Source organism: Mesoplodon densirostris, chromosome 16, assembly GCF_025265405.1.
Source record: "Mesoplodon densirostris isolate mMesDen1 chromosome 16, mMesDen1 primary haplotype, whole genome shotgun sequence".
NCBI lineage: Eukaryota > Metazoa > Chordata > Mammalia > Artiodactyla > Ziphiidae > Mesoplodon > Mesoplodon densirostris.
This window is the reverse complement of record NC_082676.1, coordinates 44562630-44583813: the sequence shown is the minus strand read 5'-3', so window position 1 is coordinate 44583813 and position 21184 is coordinate 44562630. Positions and strand designations below refer to the sequence as shown.

General features: G+C 48.6%; 2 protein-coding genes across 3 annotated transcripts; one reads left to right on the top strand and one right to left on the bottom strand.

The window, feature by feature from the left end:
* Positions 1 to 4609: 4609 nt before the first annotated feature.
* PHKG2 (phosphorylase kinase catalytic subunit gamma 2) lies at positions 4610 to 16401 on the top strand. Of its 2 annotated transcripts, none has more exons than XM_060078054.1 (10): positions 4610 to 4691; positions 5096 to 5208; positions 11568 to 11743; positions 12000 to 12054; positions 13081 to 13146; positions 13230 to 13393; positions 15205 to 15295; positions 15391 to 15544; positions 15617 to 15742; positions 15841 to 16401. In XM_060078054.1, the coding sequence occupies exons 2-10, from the start codon at positions 5114 to 5116 to the stop codon at positions 16132 to 16134; spliced, it is 1221 nt and encodes a 406-aa protein (XP_059934037.1). In that variant the 5' UTR covers positions 4610 to 4691; positions 5096 to 5113; the 3' UTR covers positions 16135 to 16401. The 2 variants fall into 2 exon arrangements, with proteins under 2 accessions (XP_059934037.1, XP_059934036.1); XM_060078053.1 differs by lacking the exon at positions 4610 to 4691 and adding an exon at positions 4697 to 4764.
* CFAP119 (cilia and flagella associated protein 119) lies at positions 16310 to 21014 on the bottom strand. Its single transcript, XM_060078055.1, has 9 exons — positions 20772 to 21014; positions 20089 to 20120; positions 19443 to 19508; positions 19100 to 19269; positions 18490 to 18560; positions 18189 to 18305; positions 18038 to 18107; positions 17870 to 17959; positions 16310 to 16700 (listed from the first exon to the last, which is right to left on the bottom strand). The coding sequence occupies exons 1-9, from the start codon at positions 20973 to 20975 to the stop codon at positions 16522 to 16524; spliced, it is 999 nt and encodes a 332-aa protein (XP_059934038.1). The 5' UTR covers positions 20976 to 21014; the 3' UTR covers positions 16310 to 16521.
* Positions 21015 to 21184: the final 170 nt, after the last annotated feature.

Here is a 21184-nt window from a genome sequence, read left to right as displayed (position 1 = left end):
CCTGGGCCCTTAGTGAGAGCCAGACTGGACATCTGACTGATGGCAGAAGCCTGCATCTCCCCTTACCTAGGAGCTTCAAGAGGAGGAAAGGATTTTTTTCCCCCTTTTCCTTCTTCTTCTGGAAGTTTCCCTCCTTGGAAAGACCCAAGCTTCTCCCTTACCTATCAACAGAGATCCTTAGGCCACAGAGGAAAAGTCGTAGCAGCTACTAGTTATTGAGTGCTTACTATATTCCAGGCTGTGTGCTAAGCATTTTATATTTCTTAACTTCTTCAGTCCTCAAAATCACTCAGTAGTAGGTACTACTGTTTTTATTTTATAGTTGAGGAAACAGGCACAGATTATGCAAGGTCACACAGCTAGTAAGTGGCAGAGCTGGAATTCAACCTAGACAGTTAGTTCCAGAGCTGAGAGAGGAGTGAAAGGATTGGATAATAGCAACCACCACCCTGTATGTAGAAACTTGTATGATTATAATGAATTTTCATATCTTTTATCTTGGGCCTTGTGATAATATTTTAAACATTTTTAGAATTGTGAGGTACATAAAGCAAAATATCCAAAACAGAATATACAGCTCAATAAGTTAACACAAAGAAAACATCTGAAAAACCACCATTTAGTCAGTTTAACCAATTTAACATTGCCAGCACTCCAAAGCCTCCTTTATACCCCTCCCAACACTACACCTTCGTTTCTTCCCACAGGTAACTTTCTGTTTGTTACCCACAAGTATTCTGACTTCTAACAATGTAGTTTAGTTTTGCCTGCATTTGAACACTATATAAATGGAATCATATGTATTCTTTTTATGTCTTGCTTCTTAACATTGCTTGTGAGATTGATCAATATTTGGTGTAGCTGTAGTTTTCATTACTGTATAGTATTCCATTATATGACTACATTACAATTTACCGATTTTCTGTTAGTGGATTTTTGGAATGTTTCCCATTGGGATATTATGAATCATGCTGCTTTGGACATTCTTGTATATGTTTTTTGAAGTACATGTACCCTGGGAATGAAATTTTGGGGTTATTTCACCAGCAGAGAGACCAACAGAGCACCTAAAGGAATTAGAGATGTTGCACACTGAAAATTAAAGGGGAAGGAGGGGCACATGATGGTTGTTTTCAGTGTTCCGAAGTGTTTCAGGAAGGAAAAGTGAAGGGAATCCATTGTTGGTCCAGAGGTTAGAACTACAACAATGGGTAGAAGCCATATAAACAGCAGTGGTTCTGAACCTTGACTTCACAATGGAACCTCCTGGGGAGCCTTAAAAAGTAACTTATGCCTGAGCTTTACCCCACCAGAGATTCTGATTTAATTTGTGTGAGGTGCTGCCTGGGCATCAGGATAAATCATGTTAGAGAGATTTTTTACAAAAAATTTTTAAAGCTAGTATTTGATTAATTAGCAGCTTCAGTTTACTAGAATATCCCATTTCCCCAAACTGATTACATGAGGTCTTGCTATTTTTTAACTCTTTATTTTGAAAAAATTTCAAATCTATAGAACAATAACATTACAATGAACTCATGTGTACTCTTACCTAGATTTATAATGTTTAACACTTCACCACATTTGCTTTATATCTTTCTAAATAAACATGATTGTTACTGCTGAATCATTTGAGGGTAAGTTGAAGGCCCTTCATCTCTAAATACCTCATGATCTATATCTCCTAAGAACAAGGATATTCTCTCACATAACTACAGTACAATTATATAATTCAGAGAAGTTAACATCAGTACAATATTATCTTCTAATATATAGTCCATATTCAAGCTTGCCAGTTGTCCCAATAATGTCCTGTATAGCAATTTCTGCTTTAGGGTCCAGTGTGGGAACACTTACTGCATTTAGTTTGTCATACCTCTTTAGCATTCTTCAATTTTTAGCAGGTCCTCACCCTTTCTTTTTTTGTCTTTCATGACATTTTTGAGGTGAGGCCATTTGTAGAATGTCTCTCAATTTGGGTTCTTATGACTGAATTCAGGTTATGCATTTTTGGCTGAAATATTACATAAGCTGTATGTCCTCAATACATCACATCGAGAGGCATATGTCAATTTGCCCTTTTATTGGTGGAGGTAACATTGACTTACTTGATTTTAAGGTAGTGTCTGTCAGATTTCTGCAGAGGTAAAGATACTTTTTTTCCTTTGTAATTAAAAAGTTATCTGTATAGGGACTTCCCTGGTGGCGCAGTGGTTAAGAATCCGCCTGCCAATGCAGGGGACATGGGTTCAAGCCATGGTCCGGGAAGATCCCACATGCCGCGGAGCAACTAAGCCTGTGCGCCACAACTACTGAGCCTGCGTGCTGCAACTACTGAAGCCCGTGAGCCTACAGTCCATGCTCTGCAACAAGAGAAGCCACCACAGTGTGAAGCCCACGCACCGCAATGAAGAGTAGCCCCTGCTCACCGCAACCAGAGAAAGCCCGCGCGCAGCAACAAAGACCCAACACAGACATAAATAAATTTACCAAAAAAAAAAAAAGTTACCTGTATAAATACCTCAGCAAATTTTTACCAGTAACTTTTTTTTACCATTTTGCCCAAGTCAGTTATTCTGAGGCTTACAAAATGTTGTTGTTTTAACTTTATCATTCTTTCTATATTTATTAGTTGGCATTCTACTATAAAGAAGGTCTTTTTCATTTATTTATTTACAATTTTTAGTGTCAGTATGGTCTCAGATTGTTTTTAAATTCAATTTGTTATACCCATTACTGTTATTAGCCTTCTTAAATTGTTTTGTTGAGGTATAATTTACCTACAGTAAAGTACACAGATCTTATGTGTGCCAAATGGTGAATGTTTTTACACGAACACACCTGTGTAATCACCACCTAGGTGAATAGAACATTTCTAGTACATCAGAAGGCTCCCTCATAGCCCTCTCAGTCTCATTATCCTTTTTGTCCCTGATTTCAACCTGGTTCTTGTGTCTAAGTCCCCATCTTTCTTCACTTGCTTTCTGGCACAAATTATTCCAGGCTCATCTTGTACTTTCTCTGCTCCAGCCTGGGAATTGGCCATTTCTCCCAAGGAGCCCTGGTTTCTTTTATTGAGGACTGTTACTTTGAAGTCAGTATCTAGACACTAGCTATGCTCACTCTACTGGGACATTATTGCTTCTAGGCCCTTTCAGAGGTTAGAGCTAGAAAATAATTTTATCTATCTTAAGTCATTTCTTAAAATCATACCTCCAATTTCAATCAATCATAAGGTGCTCTCCTTTCCCAATCCCAAATTCCATATTCCCACAGTAAGAATCTAGGCTGCCAACTACATCAATGTTTATTCACTTGCTCAATTTCAAAATAACTATCCCATTATGCTACCAAACAACAAGTCTACTAAGTAAAGTACAAGATTTCTTTGCAACTATTTTGTCTTTAGATTAGTGGTATAAGGTCAAAGTACTCTGTTAAAAAGTTACTTGGATTCGTTTTTCTCCTCTTACATGCTTGCAATCCCAAAGTGACATTTCTAAGATAGAAGATTAAATGAATTCATTCTCTGCCTCCTGGAACACAACCTCCACAAGGGTAGGGAGCTTATTTTTTTTCATTGCTATTAGTCTAACTCTTAGACGCTCAACAAATATTTGTTGAATGAGTAAGTGAATGCCAGGGTTGAGCTGTGCAGAGAAGATTTATGAAGTGAGTCGCTTCTGGCAGAATCTCATAACCTGGTAGGCTTCGAACAAAGTGTGATATTCCCCAAGGCTTTCGGGAGGTGGTGGTGAAAGACTGGGAAAATGCATAACCCAGATGGTGAGCACTAGGGCTTTGGAGGTATTAAAAAGTCGGAGCAGGGGCTTCCCTGGTGGCACAGTGGTTGAGAATCTGCCTGCTAATGCAGGGGACACGGGTTCGAGCCCTGGTCTGGGAGGATCCCACATGACACGGAGCAACTAGGCCCGTGAGCCACAACTACTGAGCCTGCGCGTCTGGAGCCTGTGCTCTGCAACAAGAGAGGCCCGCGCACCGCGATGAAGAGTGGCCCCCACTTGCCACAACTAGAGAAAGCCCTCGCACAGAAACGAAGACCCAACACAGCAAAAATTAATTAATTAATTAATAAAACTCCTACCCCCAACATCTAAAAAAAAAAAGAGTTGGAGCAGCCACAGGACGAGAAAGCCTCTTCTGGCTGACGGGCCGTAGCTCGTACAAGTTCGTACCAAGTAGCCAAGTTGAGGTCCAAGCTGCATACTCTGCCCCTCAAAGCAGGCGCTTTGGACTAGGCTGCTAATATTTTTAAAAGCCGAATTCAGATAGGGATTCTGAGAGACTGAGGGGACCATGCCCAAGTCCGGGAGTTGGAGGCGCAGCAAGTCAGGCGTCCCCGCTTCCCTGCGGTCACGCTTACCGGTAAATCTAACTTCCGGTTCCCGTTCCAGGCCTCCAGCCCCACTTGTCAATAAGCTCCGCCCCCTGCTGGCCCCAGCAGATGCCGTGTCCTGATTGGCCGTCTCTGAAGGCCCGCCCTAGCGTCTCAACCTCAGGTAACTCCGAGCTCCAACTCCCGCGCCAGCCTCGGGACTCTCGGCTTCTTATTGGACTACCAGTTTCCAATCGGAAGGGTTTTTGAACCTCAGTCTTCGGGTGGCGCTGGCCATTGGCGGACAGAATGGGGGCGGGGCCTGAGGTCGTCGCCGGCACTGCCTGTGGATAAGGTAAGGGACTAGAGGCGAACCCGGCGACAGAGCGGCTTCGCGTCGACTCTGACTTCTCTCCCCGCCCCCGCGGGTGAGCCCGCGCGAGACCCCGCGCCCCCTCCCAGCGCCCGCCCAAGTGCGCCTGCGCAGCAACAGCCACCATCCCGACTGCCCCTTCCCCTCTTGCTCCACACCTTTTCCCTTCCTTTCCCCCGCCCCCCTCCCTACCTTGTCATCCCGTCCCGACCCCTAAGGCCCTTTCGTGGGGTCTCCCTAGTCCCTGTCCTTCCCCCACCCCGTCCGCATCCCACAGGATCCTGGCTCCCCAGCCGCAAGGGCTGCGCCTCCGCGAGCCGCGATGTTCATCCTCTCAGAGCCTGTGGGCCTCCCTGCGTTCACTTCCCTCCATTTCCTCCACACAGGCCCCCACCTACTTCAAAATGACGCTGGACGTGGGGCCGGAGGACGAGCTGCCCGACTGGGCTGCGGCCAAGGAGTTTTACCAGAAGTACGACCCTAAGGACGTCATTGGCAGGTGAGCCCACGGCAGGGAAACAGAGGTCCAGAGAGGTCAGATCCTAGACAGGGTACACAGTTCCCTCTGAGAGCTGAAGAGTTCTAATTGGGAAGGGTCAGTGGTGAGTGGAGGATCATTTGGTGACTAGACTCTTTTTCTGGGTCAACCCCCATTTTTTCACGAATTCATTCATTTATGTGTTCAACAAACATAATTCAAGCACCTACTGGGTGCCAGACACAAAGATAAACATGGGGAGTGTAGAAGAGATGTTTATGCCTTGGAGGTACTCCAAGTGATGTGACTGAAGGAGACACATGAACATATAAAAAGTATCAGGCTGTGTAAAAAGTGCTGCTGGGTCTCAGAAAACCACAGCTTCCCAGAAGGGATATTTGGGTCTTGAAGGATGAGTAGGAGTTCAGCACACACCAAACAGAAGGAAGCCGTCACCTGTAGAGGCAGTGGCCGATACATTTATTCATCAAGGTTTCCTAAGCATGTACAATGTGCTGGGTGCAACTGTGCTAGGCACTGGAGATGTAAGACCCACACCTTAACATCTTACAGTATTTCTGTTCTCCTGGAGTTTATGTTCTAGTGGTAGAGAGAGACAATAAACACGAAAACAAGTTAAAGTTCATTGTAAGTGCTAGGGAGAAAATAAATAGGCTTATGGAACAAGAGTAATTAATGGAGCTGAGACTTGGACAATGAGAATGAACAGGTCATGAGCTGAGGCAGGATATATTCCGGGCAGAGGGAACTGCTGTGTTCGAAGGCTCAACATAGGAAAGGGCCTATTCAAGCAACAGATAGAAGATCGTAGTGACTAGAATGTTGTAAGAGTGGGAAAAGGTGGAGGAAATTAAGTTGGAGAGGTAAATAGAGGTTGGATTATGTAGAGCCTTGGGCCAGGATAAGGAATTTTTTTTTAAATGAATTTATTTATTATTTATTTTTGGCTGTGTTGGGTCTTCGTTGCTGCCTCGGGCTTTTCTCTAGTTGTGGCGAGTGGGGTACTCTTCGTTGCGGTGCACGGGCTTCTCATCGCGGTGGCTTCCCTTGTTGCGGAGTATGGGCCGTAGGCGCGTGGGCTTCAGTAGTTGTGGCTCGTGGGCTGTAGAGTGCAGGCTCAGTAGTTGTGGTGCACGGGCTCAGTTGCTCCACGGCATGTGGGGTCTTCCCTGACCAGGGCTCGAACCCATGTCCCTTGCATTGGCAGGCGGATTCTTAACCACTGCGTCACCAGGGAAGTTCCAGGAATTTTTTTTTAAGATTTTTTTTGATGCGGACCATCTTAAAAGTCTTTACTGATTGTTACAATATTGCTTCTGTTTTATGTTTTGGTTTTTTGGCCGCAAGGCACGTGGGATCCTAGCTCCCCAGGGATCGAACCCACACCCCCTGCATTGGAAGGCAAAGTCTTAACCACTGGACTGCCAGGGAATTCCCTAGGATAAGGAATGTAAAGTTTATTCTGATGATACTGGTGGTTTCCAGTAGGGTAGTAATATCATCTGATTTACATTTCTGTGACTTGGGGCCTAGGAACTTAACCTTTCTATGCCTCAAAGTTTCTCCATTGTAAATGGGAGAATTAAAAAAAGAGCCTACCTTGTAGGTTGCTGTGAGGACGGAAAGAGTTAATATGATACTCTTAGGACACATCCTGGCACATGGTGAGTGCTCAATACAGGTGTGTTATTACATTTTAAAAAGATCATTCTGGCTCTTATGTGGAGAGTGGATAGGAGAGGGGCAAGAATGGAAGTATAGAGACCAGCTAGGAAGCTATTGATTCATTCAGGCTAGAGATGGTGATGATTTAGACTAGAGTGGTAGTGGTAGAGATGGAGAGAAGTGGATAATTTAGGTGATGGCTTGAAGGAAGACTTGATACAATTTCCTGAAGGATTGGATATGGACCACAAGGGAAAGGGAAGAAAACAAGAATAAATTCTAAGGTTTGGATTTGAGTGCTTGAGTACCATTTACTGAAATGAAGAAGACTGGGGAAGATCAGTCTGGAGGGAGGTGTGAGCAAATCAAGAGTTCCACCAACTGGAGCTGTCCAATGGGCATGTGAGTCTGGAACTCAAGCAAGAGTGCTGGGCTAGAGCTGTTAACTTGGGAGGCATCAGCATATAGATAGTAGTTGGCAAGAGAAATGTAAAGTAGTGAAAGAAGCCTAGGCTCAGACCTTGGGGCATGTCACCATTAAGGAGTTAGAGAAGGAGGAGCCAAAAAGGGAAACTATAGAGATGCCATCTGTGAGTTAGAAAGAAAAACACAAGAGTGTGTTTGGGACTTCCCTGGTGGCGCAGTGGTTAAGAATCTACCTGCCAATGCAGGGGACATGGGTTTGGTCCCTGGTCCAGGAAGATCCCATATGCCGCAGAGCAACGAAACCCATGCGCCACAACTACTGAGCCTGCATTCTAGAGCCCGTGAGCCACAACTGCTGAGCCCACATGCCACAACTACTGAAGCCCGTGCGCCTAGAGCCCATGCTCTACAACAAGAGAAGCCACGGCAGTGAAAAGCCCGCGCACTGCAGCGAAGAGTAGCACCCCCGCTTGCTGCAATTAGAGAAAGCCCGTGCACAGCAACGAAGACCCAATGCAGCCAAAAATAAATAAATAAATAAATAAATAAATAAATATTTTAAAAAACCCACTAACTTTAAAAAAGGAAGGAAGAGTATGTTTCTGGAAGGTTGGTGTGGTCTGCTGTGACACATGCTGCTGAGGCCAGGAAATCCAATGGTGGTGTGACCGTTAGATTTGTTCAGACTCCTTTTAGATAGCACATGGAGATGTCAAAAAGGTTGTTGGAATCAGGAATTCTGGAGAGAAATCAAGGCTTGAGACAGCGTAGCAGGAAGCATTTGCACATAGTTGGTATTTAAAGCCCCTGGGGGGAGTTCCCTGTGGTCTAGTGGTTAGGACTCTGTGTTTCCACTGAAGGGGGCATGGGTTTGATCCCTGGTCAGGGAACTAAGATCCCACATGCCGCACGTGGCGTGACCAAAATTAAAAAAAAAAAAAAAAGCTCCTGGGGCTGGGTGGAGGTCACAGGGAAGAGAGAATACAGGGAAAAGAAGAGAGCTGAGATCCAAGTCCTGAGATGCTGCAAGGTTTCAGGACCAGGTGAAGGAAGATGCACTGAGGCTAGGAAGAGCCCTTAGGTAAAAACAGTGGTTCCACTGCCAAGGGCACAGAAGGACCAGTTTTGAAGAAGGCAGATCAGAGAGTAGGGTCCTTATCATTTCATTCCAAGATTACTGTGGTAGCATCATCCCTCCTCTCTCTCTTCTACCTTTTCCCTCTTGTTTTTCCTGCACAGTAAATTACCTGCACACTTAATTAAATTACTTTTTCCAGAGTACCAATTTCAGACTTGAAGCTTTAAAAGAGCTTGACGCATTCTGGAAATTGGTGATAAGTTATAAGTCACTGAAACAAAGGTTGAAGAGCAGGATTATAGCCAGGGATGAGGCTGAAAAGAGACTAAGAAGTTGGTGAAGGTCTTGAGTGACAGATGAAGGAATTCAGATTTGATTTTTATCTTGTAAGTAATAGGGAGGCAGTATGGAAAGAAAACAAGAATTTTGAATGCATTCCACAGGTAACTAAGGTTGAAAGTATTAGGTATCATTTAAAAAGAGGACAGGGGCTTCCCTGGTGGCGCAGTGGTTGAGAGTCCGCCTGCCGATTCAGGGTACACGGGTTCGTGCCCCGGTCCGGGAAGATCCCACATGCCATGGAGCAGCTGGGCCCGTGAGCCATGGCCATTGAGCCTGCACGTCCAGAGCCTGTGCTCCGCAACGGGAGAGGCCACAACAGTGAGAGGCCCACATACCACAAAAAAAAAAAAAAAGACTGAGCTAAAAAGAGGACAGTTGCTTTAGGGGTACTGCTGAGGAATGAGGGGACACAGAACTTAGTAAAGAATTTAAACAGGGAAGTTTTTAAGCAGCGAATGACACGATTGGGGCTGTTTTAAGAAGCTAGTTCTCAAAGCAGTGTGGCAGATGGGTGGCAGTGGTTGAGATTAGCAGCAGGGAGATCAGTTAGGAGGGCATTGTGGTGGTGGGGATGGAGTACTAGGAAACAGATTTGAGAGAGAATACAGGATGGGCTGGACTGGTTGGATGTTGTAGATTGTGAAGGAGAGGGCGAAGCCAAGAATGGCACCAGGGTTTCTAGTTTGGGAGTCGGATTGAATGGCATTGCTATTAATTGAGATCAGGAATTGAGGAGCTAGTGTCGGGAAGATGAAGTGTTCAGTGGTCATGATGACAGTGAGAGGTCTCTAGGACCCTTGGGAAGCAATTCATTCAGTAAGGTGTGTTGGCCTGACATCTGGGGGAGTTCCCTGGTTGCCTAGTGGTTAGGTTTACGGGCTTTCACTGCCATGGCCCGATTTCAATCCCTGGTTGAGGAACTGAGATCCCGCAAGCTGTGTGGTGCGGCCAAAAATAAAAAAAAAATTGGCGGGGGGGTGGGGTAGACATCTTGGCATGAATGTTGAAGTCATAGAGGTGGATAAGATTACTGAGAGTGTATATAGCCTGAGAACAGGGCCAAGGATGGGATCCTGGGGAAGTCTTAACATTTAAGGCGTGGGCAGAGAACAAGGTACTGGGGTGCATCAGTAGGAAGAGTTTGGACTTTGAGTCTGAAGACCCAGGTTTCCCATGTAGATAGTCATGACACATAGTAGGAAGGCTTAATTAAAAGGGAATGCTCCTACAGGTAGGAGCTTCCCTGGTGGCACAGTGGTTGAGAATCCGCCTGCCAATGCAGGGGACATGGGTTTGAGCCCTGGTCCAGGAAGATCCCATGTGCCAAGGAGCAATTAAGCCCATGTGCCACAACTACTGAGCCTGTTCTCTAGAGCCCGCGAGCCACAACTACTGAAGCCCACCTGCCTAGAGCCCATGCTCCACAACAAGAGAAGCCACTGCAGTGAGAAGCCCACGCACCGCAATGAAGAGTAGCCCCTGCTCACCTCAACTAGAGAAAGCCCGTGCGTAGCAACGATGACCCAATGCAGCCAAAAAAAAAGAATAAATAAAATAAATAAATTAAGAAAAAAAAAGGGGGAATGCTCCTACAGGTAAAATGCCATAGGATACCAGCGAAGGGAGTGGTCCCTCCCTCCTGGAGAATAAACAAAGAATTGGTAGACGCAGCATTCATTTTGGGCCTTAAAGCGGGGATTCTTTGCTCTATGGCTCCAAAGGATCTTTGACCACCCCCGCCCCGCCCCAAAATAATAAAAATGTTGGATATATGTGGCACAGGTCTCCAGCTTTCCACAAATTCTCAGAGGTTCATTAAAAGATGAGTAATAATTAGACCAGGGACCTCAAACTCAGGTGCCCTTGGTAGTTGGGCAGAAAATGAAAACTGTGAAGTGGCCAAGAGTAAAAGTAGGAAGTGGTGAGCATTGTGGCAGCTGGAGCGTTCTTGTTCCAACTAAGGTTTGTGAATTCAGATTTGTACATAACAGTGCACTGGCCACAGTGTAATATATCTGTGGGCTTTGTTTGCCTGGAGGGTCAATAGTTTGCATCCACTGATTGAACCAGAGATGTGGGTGACAAGCATTTCAAGCAAAAGGAGTTACATAAAGGCAAGGAGGCCCTGGGAGCACAGCAGTGAGGTTATGTGAATGGCAGCCAGGGAACCAGCATGCGAAATGTAGTATGAGGTCAGATCCTGGAGAGATTTGCACCTTAGCCTTAAATACCTGTAGGGTCACACGGAGTTGGTGACAGAGCCCAAGTAAGGAAATCCCTCTCTAGGACTTCGTCTTTTTTTCTTTTTTTTGGCCGTGCCATGCGGCTTGTGTGATCTTAGTTCCCCGACCAGGGATCGAACCCAAGCCCTCTGCAGTAGAAGAGTGGAGTCCTAACCACTGGACCACATGGAATTCCCTAGGACTTTGTCTTTACAAAGCCAAATGGGCTTTCCTGTCTCTACCTCAGTAACGCCTTTCAGCATCCCTTCAAGATATTGTTGGCTACGTTTCAGAGCAGGTGAAGTGGAAGCCCAGCGACCTTATGTCAGTGGGTCACTTGGAGGTTAGGCTAGGCTCGCCCATGGAGGGAGTGGCAGAGACTGGAACCCAGGACCCCTTCCTGCCTGCCCTGTGAGCTTTCTGTTGCACATTGCTGGGTGCCCAGGTTGCTTGCTGATGCTGCTGTGAAGCTCCTGCAGGCCAGGGTGAGCTCCTTGGGAGTTCGCCCTGTTGTCTAGATGGGTTTCCAGAGTCTGGCGTAGTGGGTGTGAGGCTGCCGAGGCTCTACTCTGCGTGGAAATGAGAGAGCAGGAGGCCCTGACTTGTGCGTTGTCTGACTCTGGCAGAGGAGTGAGCTCTGTAGTCCGCCGTTGCGTTCATCGAGTTACTGGCCGTGAGTTTGCGGTGAAGATCATGGAGGTGACAGCTGAGCAGCTGAGTCCTGAGCAGCTGGAGGAGGTGCGAGAAGCCACGCGGCGAGAGACACACATCCTTCGCCAGGTCGCCGGCCACCCCCACATCAGTGAGGCTGCATTCCCTGCTCCTGTTAGCCCTGCCCACAGCCCACTTCCCCCAGCACTGCCTCCACGCCTCTGCTCCCTTAGTCCTGGCTCCGCTGCACCTCAAAAGTGTGGCCAGCCTTTGGGTCCCTACTGCATCCTTTGGTTCTCCTTCCTACCCAGTAACAGCCCACTGCTGCCTCAGGGTGGAAAAGGCCCTTTAATGTGCATCTGCTCCTTTCCATCTCTGTCTCTCTGCCTTTCTGCCTCTTTCCCCAGTCACTCTCATCGATTCCTACGAGTCTTCTAGCTTCATGTTCCTGGTGTTTGACCTGTGAGTATCTCCCAGCCCCAATCGAGAAGCCTCCTCCTCACCTCCATGTATGGCCCCAGCCTTACAGCACAGTGGGCTGAAGACTACCCTGCTCACACCTTCCTCTGCTCCCGCTCAGGCCTGCCTGCCAGCTTAGGGCTCTGGCCCTTCTCCCTAGGTGCCCAGATTGAGGCAAGTTCTTCAAGAGTCATAGTGACCATCTAAGTACAAAGGGTCTTCATGAGACCGTTTTAGGAGGAGAGTGTTTATCCATGAGCTGACCATGTATAAATAGACTCTCCCTCACCAGTCTCCCGGTGTTTAACACCCTCCACTGGAGTCTCTCTCTGCCCATCAGTTCTTTTTCTGGTCGGTCTAAAGCTGAATGTCAGATATTATACCGTGCTATAATGCAAACCAGTTGCAAAGGTACTTCAAAAGAGAATGGTTTGGATACCAGATGTGTAAGAGAAGCCCTTGGAAGAAATTTACAAAGTCTTCAGACAGAAATGACCCTCTGCAAAAGTCGAGGGGAAGTGGGAAGTGTCCGTTACACCACCATGCAACTTTGCAGAACCTGATGTGTTCTTTATTTCAAGGATTGGCGCAGAGTTGCAATTATAACCTGTTTTTAAAGACAAGATAAAATAAGCAAAATTCAAAATAAAGTCCCATGCAACTTTCTTGCTACTATTAACTGTAAAATTTTGGTCCGTGGTCTAAATAGATTCACTTCAGAAGGCGTTTTGTGAGTGTATTCTCAGATAACACAGACTTCCTGTAAATGATTCTTATCACAAGGCATTTATTCTTGCTAAAATAGCCCCCTTGTGGCACAGTGCAGATATTTAGGCGGCCACCCCATTGGGCCAAAGTGCCCCCCGACATCCGGTTCACTCTTGGAGTGCTCTGTCTCGAGACCCTTTCATTTGTCTACAGAGGGATCTCTGTACTGGCCTCTTCCGTGGTATTTTCTGTGAGCACTGGCTTCTTTTCTCAGCCGCCACTGTGAGGTGCACCTATCTCCCAACCCCTCCTATCCCTTAGGATGCGGAAGGGAGAGCTGTTTGACTATCTCACAGAGAAGGTGGCCCTCTCAGAAAAGGAAACCAGGTAATGGCTGAGCCTGCAACTCCTGGGATGAGCAGGGGGTGGGGCAGGGCAGGGAGAAGCAAAGGAGACTGTGCCTCCCTCAGGTCCATCATGAGGTCTCTGCTGGAAGCAGTGAGCTTTCTCCACGCCAACAACATTGTACACCGAGACCTGAAGCCTGAGAATATTCTCCTAGATGACAATATGCAGATCCGACTTTCAGATTTTGGGTTCTCCTGCCACTTGGAACCTCACGAGAAGCTTCGAGGTGAGGGGACCTGGTACCCTGAGAGGCTTGGGAGGGAAAGAGGCTCAGGCCTGGGGCTGGTTGGCTGGGTCTGAGAACTGGGTCCCAAGTACCAAGGAAAGGAAGGTCAGTGAGCGCTTGCCACGTCCCCACTGGGTGCAGAGCCTTGTGTGCAAATCAGTGTGGGCTTCCTGACCTGGAGGCAGACAAGTGAGCAGATCATGGCACACAGCAGGCAAGAGGCCATGCCAGGAAGCCAGGAAGGAGTACCTGATTCAGCTGTAGGAACCCACAGAGGAAGGGGCTTGGACCTCGGCCTGGGGAGGCTGGGCTTGTCACAGGAGGAAAAAGAGGGAGCGAGGGATGCTAGGGCTCAGCTGTGCCTTTGGGGTCTGGCGGAGGCAGGTCCACAGTGTGCTGCTTAGGTGCTATGAGGAGCCTGGTGTGGCGTAACAGCCCTTCTCACCTGGTGCCCACACATTTGTTGTGACAACCATTTCTAGTGAAAGTGGAAAACTAAACAAAGTTCAACTGTGAGACTCCTCAGAGCCTTTAATATACTACTTCCTCTCCTTCAGTGGCTCTGCATTGGACTTACTAATAGCTAACATTCACTGGGCACTTATTGTGAGTAAGGCACCACGCTGAGTCTACATGGCTTATTTCTCTAGATCCTCTCAACAGCTCTGAAATAGTATTTGTGTCTCTATTTTATAAGTGGGCTTAATGAGGTGAGGTGACTTGCCCAAGGTCACGTAGGTGTGATTTGAACTTGGGCAGTATGACTCCAGAGTTCATGGTCTTAAACTGTGGACTTACACATCTTCCAGATGCTGTGCTTTGTGTCCCTTTGGGCTGCCACATACACTTACCTATTCTGAATCATTTTTGCCCCTGCCCACTCCAGCCTCTCCCTTGGCTTGGATAATTCAACTTTTACTTTAAAGTTCTATGTCAGGTTAGAGCCCTTGCTTTTTGCTCTTATATCTCCCCCACTTCATGATACATGTCTTACTCTGTTATTTATTTGCTTTCTGGTAGGTGGTGAGCTTGGTAAGGGCACATCAAATTTGCCACTGTGTCTAGTGTGGTGCTTGGCACATGGTAGGCGTTCAGTAAATAGTTTGAGTTAGAATGAATTTCCCAAGAGAAATTCAATTTCTCATTTCAGGCCTATTAAGATCTCTTGGAAGTGTGCCATGGATCACAGTTTGGAAATTGCTGGGATGGAAGAATTGGTGCCAGAAGAAACTAAAAATGTAGGCTTAGATCAAGTCATGGAGGGCTCTGTGCTGTAGGAATCTAGACTTGATCCTGAGGCCATGATGGGAAGCCAGGGAAGGGTTTTAAACGATTTACCCAGAATGTGCCTTAAGAAATCCCATATTCCTACTCATTCCCCTTGGTGGAATTAGTTAGTGGTGGTTCCACTAACTGCAGTAGAGGTTATAGGAGGAGGAATAGACTTGGGCAGAAAAGAATGCAGAAAAGATTTAAGTTTTGTTTTCTGTGTGTGTATATATGTAAAAACGTAAAAAGTTGTGTGAGGAGTGGGTTGGCTGGAGGTTTGAGGAAGGCAAGTGATACAGTTGGATAGCACCTTTAAGTCAATCTAAAAATCAGGTTTTCCCAGGAAGGCCACCAGGAGCCTTGGTGGGTCCTTGAATTGTTCAGCAGGGCTAGGGTCTAATACTGAGACTTGGCAGAAGGCAGGCAGGAGCAGAATGGGAACACTTGGGGCTCTGGTGGTGTTGAGGCTCCAGCAGAGGTCTGGTGTTAAGGGTCCTTGAGGGGGCTGTGACATCCCATCAATCTCAGGCCTCTCTCCCCAGAGTTGTGTGGGACTCCAGGGTATCTAGCACCAGAGATCCTTAAGTGCTCCATGGATGAAACCCACCCAGGCTACGGCAAGGAGGTCGATCTGTGAGTTTCTGGTCTCCCCCTTCCCTCCTCCTTTGTGTAGTGTCCTTCAGCACATTCGCTCACCTAGTCCTCCCTGACTGTGGTCTCTTTCTCAGCTGGGCCTGTGGGGTGATCTTGTTCACACTCCTGGCTGGCTCGCCACCATTCTGGCACCGACGCCAGATCCTGATGTTACGCATGATTATGGAGGGCCAGTACCAGTTTAGTTCACCTGAGTGGGATGACCGTTCTGACACTGTGAAAGACCTGGTGAGCTGGGGCCGTGAGAGGGCAAGGAGGGAGGCCCAAGAGCTGTCCTTCATGCTCTGGCATTTCCCGTAGATCTCGAGGCTGCTGCAGGTGGATCCTGAGGAACGCCTGACAGCTGAGCAAGCCCTACAGCACCCATTCTTTGAGCGCTGTGAAGGCAGCCAACCCTGGAACCTCACCCCCCGCCAGCGGTTCCGGGTAAGCCTGAGAGTGTCAGGGTCTGGGCCTGCTCCTCTGTCCCATGATTTTTCTTGTGGTGGATGTGCCAGTGGAGCTCACACTGCCCCCTTTCCCAGGTGGCAGTGTGGACAGTGCTGGCTGCTGGACGGGTGGCCTTAAGCATCCACCGTGTACGGCCGCTGACCAAGAGTGCACTGTTGAGGGACCCTTATGCGCTGCGGCCAGTGCGGCGCCTCATTGACAGCTGTGCCTTCCGGCTCTATGGACACTGGGTGAAGAAGGGTGAGCAGCAGAACCGGGCAGCCCTCTTCCAGCACCGGCCCCCAGGGCCTTTTCCCATGATGGGCCCTGAAGAGGAGGGGGACTCAGCTACTATCACTGAAGACGAGGCCATGCTGGTGCTGGGCTAGTACTTCAGCCCTGAGGAATCCCAGGAAGCAGAACTCTCCAGGAGGAGGATTTTTATCATTCCAGCCCCTCTGGGCTCTGGTCTCAGGCCCCCATGCCTGGCCAGGCCTGCCACTGATCAAAGTATCAGAGACCAGCCCTGTACACCTACCCACACTGGCCAAGGCTTTGAGATCAGAGCTGAGGTGGAAGAGAGCCACCCAGAGTGCCATGCCTGGCCTTATCCATGCTGCCTGTGCCACGTATGCAATAAAATCTGCTACACGTCAGGGAGAACCAGCGTCCTGTGTCTGGTGCCTGGCTTCAGCAGGGAAGCCCAGAAGGTGCTCAGGAGGGGGGCGGGGTAGGGCCACTTTAGTCCAGACCTTTATTGGGGAAGACGCTGGGGCTCACTTGGTCTTGTTCTTGCCTTTGCCTGGAGGTAACCGGAGGGGCCGCTCAAGTGCGGTCAGCTTGCTGCCGAGCCTTTCCTCACTGGCCTTGAGCTGTTCCTCCACCAGTTTTTGGAGCTGCTCCAGTTCCTTGTTCATCTGGGTCTTGATGTAGGCCCGGAGGACAGAGACCTGGCCTGCAGGGGCAGGGAAGAAGGGATGGGTCAGAAGACATGCCCCGACCTGGCCTGCAGGGGCAGGGAAGAAGGGATGGGTCAGAAGACATGCCTTCTGGGGCTGAGGGATTGCCCCTAGCCAGGCAAACGCAACTTTCCAGGGTGCCCCTGGGAGCTACACTAGTGGCAGTGTTGCTTCAATTCAGGAAATGTCAGCCAGCCCGTCTGTGAGAGAAAGATGGGCAGAGTGGCTATGCTGCTGCATTTTTTGGATTGCTACTTAGTAGCCTTGTGACCTTAGGCAGGTGACTTAACCTTTCTATGCCTCAGTTTCCTCTGTGTAAAATGCACATAGTGATAGCACCTAGCAACTAGGATTGAGAGAGGATTAAATGGGTTAATATATGTAAAATGTGGGAATTCCCTGGTGGTCCAGTGGTTACAACTCCACAATTCCACTGCAGGGGGCACGGGTTCGATTCCTGGTCGGGGAGCTAAGACCCTGCAAGCCACACGGCACAGGCAAAAAAAAAAAAAAAAAAAAAGTATATATGCTTAAATGGGGCCTGCCTGGCACATAGTGTTGTCAAATGTGTGCTGGCTATTATTGTCATTGGGTTGTTGTTTTTTCTTCCCCCTAATTTTTATTTATTTATTTGTTTGTTTGTTTGTTTTTGGCTGTGTTGGGTCTCCGTTGCCGTGCGTGGGCTTTCTCTAGTTGTGGCGAGCGTGGGCTACTCTTCCTTGTGGTGCACGGGTTTCTCATTGTGGTGGCTTCTCTTGTTGGGGAGCACAGGCTCTAGGCATGCGGGCTTTAGTAGTTGTGGCTCACGGGCTCTAGAGCGCAGGCTCAGAAGTTGTGGCGCACAGGCTTAGTTGCTCCACGGCACGTGGGATCTTCCCGGACCAGGGCTTGAACCCGTGTCCCTTGCATTGGCAGGTGGATTCTTAACCACTGCGCCACCAGGGAAGCCCTATTGTCATTGGTTTTATAATCCTTTTCTGGGACTCCTGCCTCACCCCCAGCAGCTGTGCTTTTATCTGTTTGCCATCTTGGACTTCTGCATAAGGAATCATTTGGAGAAAGGACACCATGACTAAAACAAAAAGTCAAGTGCTGATATGGTCTAAACCCTTCATTTCACACCTGCCCAAAGTCACAGGGAACCCTAACCCCTCCAGGTCCTCACTTGGCTCTGGCTCTGGCTGGACCACTGTTTCTGGTTCCTCCTCATCTGGGGTGACTGCCTGCTCCTCCACCTCTTCGCCCTCTTCTTTCTCTGCAAGCCAGAAGGCAGGAGGAGGCTTCAGCCCCAGCCCCAGCGCAGTCCAGCCCTCGCCCCAGCATTCTCCCTTACCCGTCTCATCCTTTGGCCAGAGCTCGGGTGCCTGTAGCCCCATGTAAGTCAAAGATAGATCCAGCCGCACCTGGGAAGAGGGAGGAAGACGTCTGCACTGAGGGAAAGGGGGGAGATGAGGAGTGGCCTCTTGTAGCCCATGGCCCAGTACCTGGGGTGTGAAGACATATTTGTAGAGCTTGAAGTGGCGGAAGTAGGTGTTGACCACATAATCTGCCAGGGCCAGCAGCTGTTCCTCCTTAAAGAGGTTGATACTGAAGGGGGGCCGCTGTGGGGATGATTGGGAGTTAGAGGACTGACCACCTCCTGAAGCCCTCACCTTTTCTCCAAGTGCCCAGCAATCCAGGAGCAGGAAGAGCCCACTGTGGCCTTCAGAGGAAGATGAGGGTCATGTGTGTAAGAGAGGGTGGGAGGCTGGGCTAGACCTTATCTGGGGAGAGAGTGAAACTGACCCTGATTCCGTGGCAAAAAAGAACACTGGTGAAGTAGCGGTAACATTCCTCCACGTTGCCCAAGGGGGTTGCTGGGAGGGAAGGCAAGATGTGACGGTGAGTACCCTCCCTGATAATCATTCATTTTAGTCACTCAACAGCTACTTATTGAGCATGAGCTTTAGAAGTAGAAAGATATAGGCAACAAATATTGAGTACCCACTATGCACTGTTCTGGGCACTGAACCAGACAAGTTCCTGCCCTTAAGCGTATATTCTAGTGGAAGTGACGGACAATAAACCAAGAAATACATAGTTTAGCTCTCGTTAAACATTCTGTAGAAAATTAGTTCCAGGAGTAAAGCAAGAGCTGTTTTATTGAGCACTGTGCATATATCTACATATATTATATATAATATTTCTCAGCACAGTTTCATAACATTAGTGCTGTAGCCTTATTATAGATAAGGAAATAGAGGATTTCAAAGGTGAAATAACTTGGGTGTGATACTGCTGCTAGTGATGACGGAACAAAGATTCCAGGTGCTAATCCTGCTTTTACTTCCCCTGGTCACTTGTGCCAGCCTTCTCCTCTCCCCTGGACTCAAAGCCTTCGGGGGCCTCCTCTTACCAATACAGGCCTTGTGAAGATCTTGGAGCAGGGCACAAGCCGTTGATGTCTGCTCCAGGGAGAAGCCTTGTTGGCGGCAGAAGATGAGTGCATGGGAGAAGAGGTCCAGGGTGATGGCGTCCCGCGGGCTCTGCGCAGGAGAGCCTAGTCCCAACACCTCGGCCAGCACCCTTGGGAGGGAGAGAGGAAGGAAATGAGTGACAACCGGAGCCTCTCTTCACCGCCCCACACTAGTGTACAACAGGCTTTGGAGCCAGGCATTCCTCATGCCTTCCCAGCCCACCCACCCCCCAGCCTTCCCCAAGAACTAGCTCTTATTCCCCTCCCTGCTCCCCCCGCATACTCCCTCATCTCCTCAACGTTGGCTGTCTTCTCCAGCCTGTGCATGGAATGGATGTCCAGGTACTTCCTGTCATAGGAAAAGAGGGGAAAAGGTGTTGGTGGCCATTTTTTATTAGTCTCATGACAGGGCTATGATGGCTAGAGCATTGGACTGGGAACCAAGAGACCCGAGTTAGAGGTTTGGCCCTTCCACTAAATTGCTGTGTAACCTTAGGCAGGTCACTTCCCTCTCTGGGCCTCACTTTCTCCATCTATAAATAGAGGGTATAGCCAAAATGAACTCTTATGATCCTCTTCATTTCTCAAGCGTAGGGTTAGGAAACTTGAGTTCTGGTCTCTGCCACTCCCTTACCGTATAACTGGGCAAGTCTCCCTCCGTGAGCCCCAGTGTCCCCATTTGTACAATGCTCCATAGAGGCACTGATACTACATTTACATTCTCAGTCTTTGGCTCCCCTCTTCTCACACTCTCTTTGGACTGGGGCAGCAGGAGACCTGACTTAGTCATCTCGGGTAATTGCATCTCTGGGCCTCAGTCTCATCTGTAAAATGAGGATACCGTCGCTGTTTGACAGGATTGTGGGGAAGTCCTAAAGGAATAATATAAGTGTGAAGGGTAACTTTCCCCCAAAGCTCTTCACACTCACCATATGCAGATCCGGGGCTGGGGCAGTGGCGGCTGCAGAGAGAAAGCGGATTGGGAAAGGCAGAGCTGTGTTGTTCATGGCCCCTAGTTCTTGAGCCGTTGCGAATCTCTAGCGGGCCTAAGAACGCGCTAACTTGCCTTCTCATCTTAAAGACTAGCTACGAGGGCTTCTCTGGTGGCGCAGTGGTTGAGAATCTGCCTGCCAATGAAGGAGACACGGGTTCGATCCCTGGTCTGGGAAGATCCCACATGCTGTGGAGCAACTAAGCCCATGTGCCACAACTACTGAGCCTGTGCTCTAGAGCCTGTGAGTCACAACTACTGAGCCCACATGCTGCAACTAGAGAAGCCACCGCAGTGAGAAGCCTGCACTGCAAAGAAGAGTAGCCCCCTCTCGCTGCAACTAGAGGAAGCCCGTGCGCAGCAACAAAGACCCAACACAGCCAAAAAATAAATAAATAAATTTATAAAGACTAGCTACGAGCAATGCGGGCGGGCTGGGCTTCAGCGACCCCTAAGTACTATTCATGAGCATATTAACAAGGGGGTGTCACACACCCCTGTCTTTTCACCAAGGCAGCCCGGGAAACGTCTTGAACGTTAGAAAGCATAACGACGGGTGGCGCCCTGCTGGGGAGCCCTTTTATAAACATTTATGAGCGGACGACTCTGTCCAGTCCTCACCGGGAACAAGTTGGCTGCAGGATCTTCATCCGCATTCACCGAAGCCACGGTCCCCGACTCGGTATGCACACCTGTTCTCATCCGCGTGGCCGATTCATCCAATGACCTGAGGTCTTTCTTGGGTTCTCTCCGCAGTTCGTAGTGCTGTTCAAGCTCCGATTGCATTTTCAGTCCCTGGAATTGGCTGGACTTCCGGCGGATCATCTTGTCGCTCCTCTGTGCCGCGGGGCACCACAGGTTCTGTCCTGCCTCGGTTCTGGGACAGCCGGTTCTCCGGCAGCGGCTGCCAAGGCCTGGCCCTCTATCGACGCTTCAGCCAATCTACGCTGCAGAGAGGCCCGGTGCAGCCAATCCGTTGGGGGCGTCTTCCTCCGTCTCAACGGTGACCGTTGCTAAGGGGGTTCTTGGAGCAA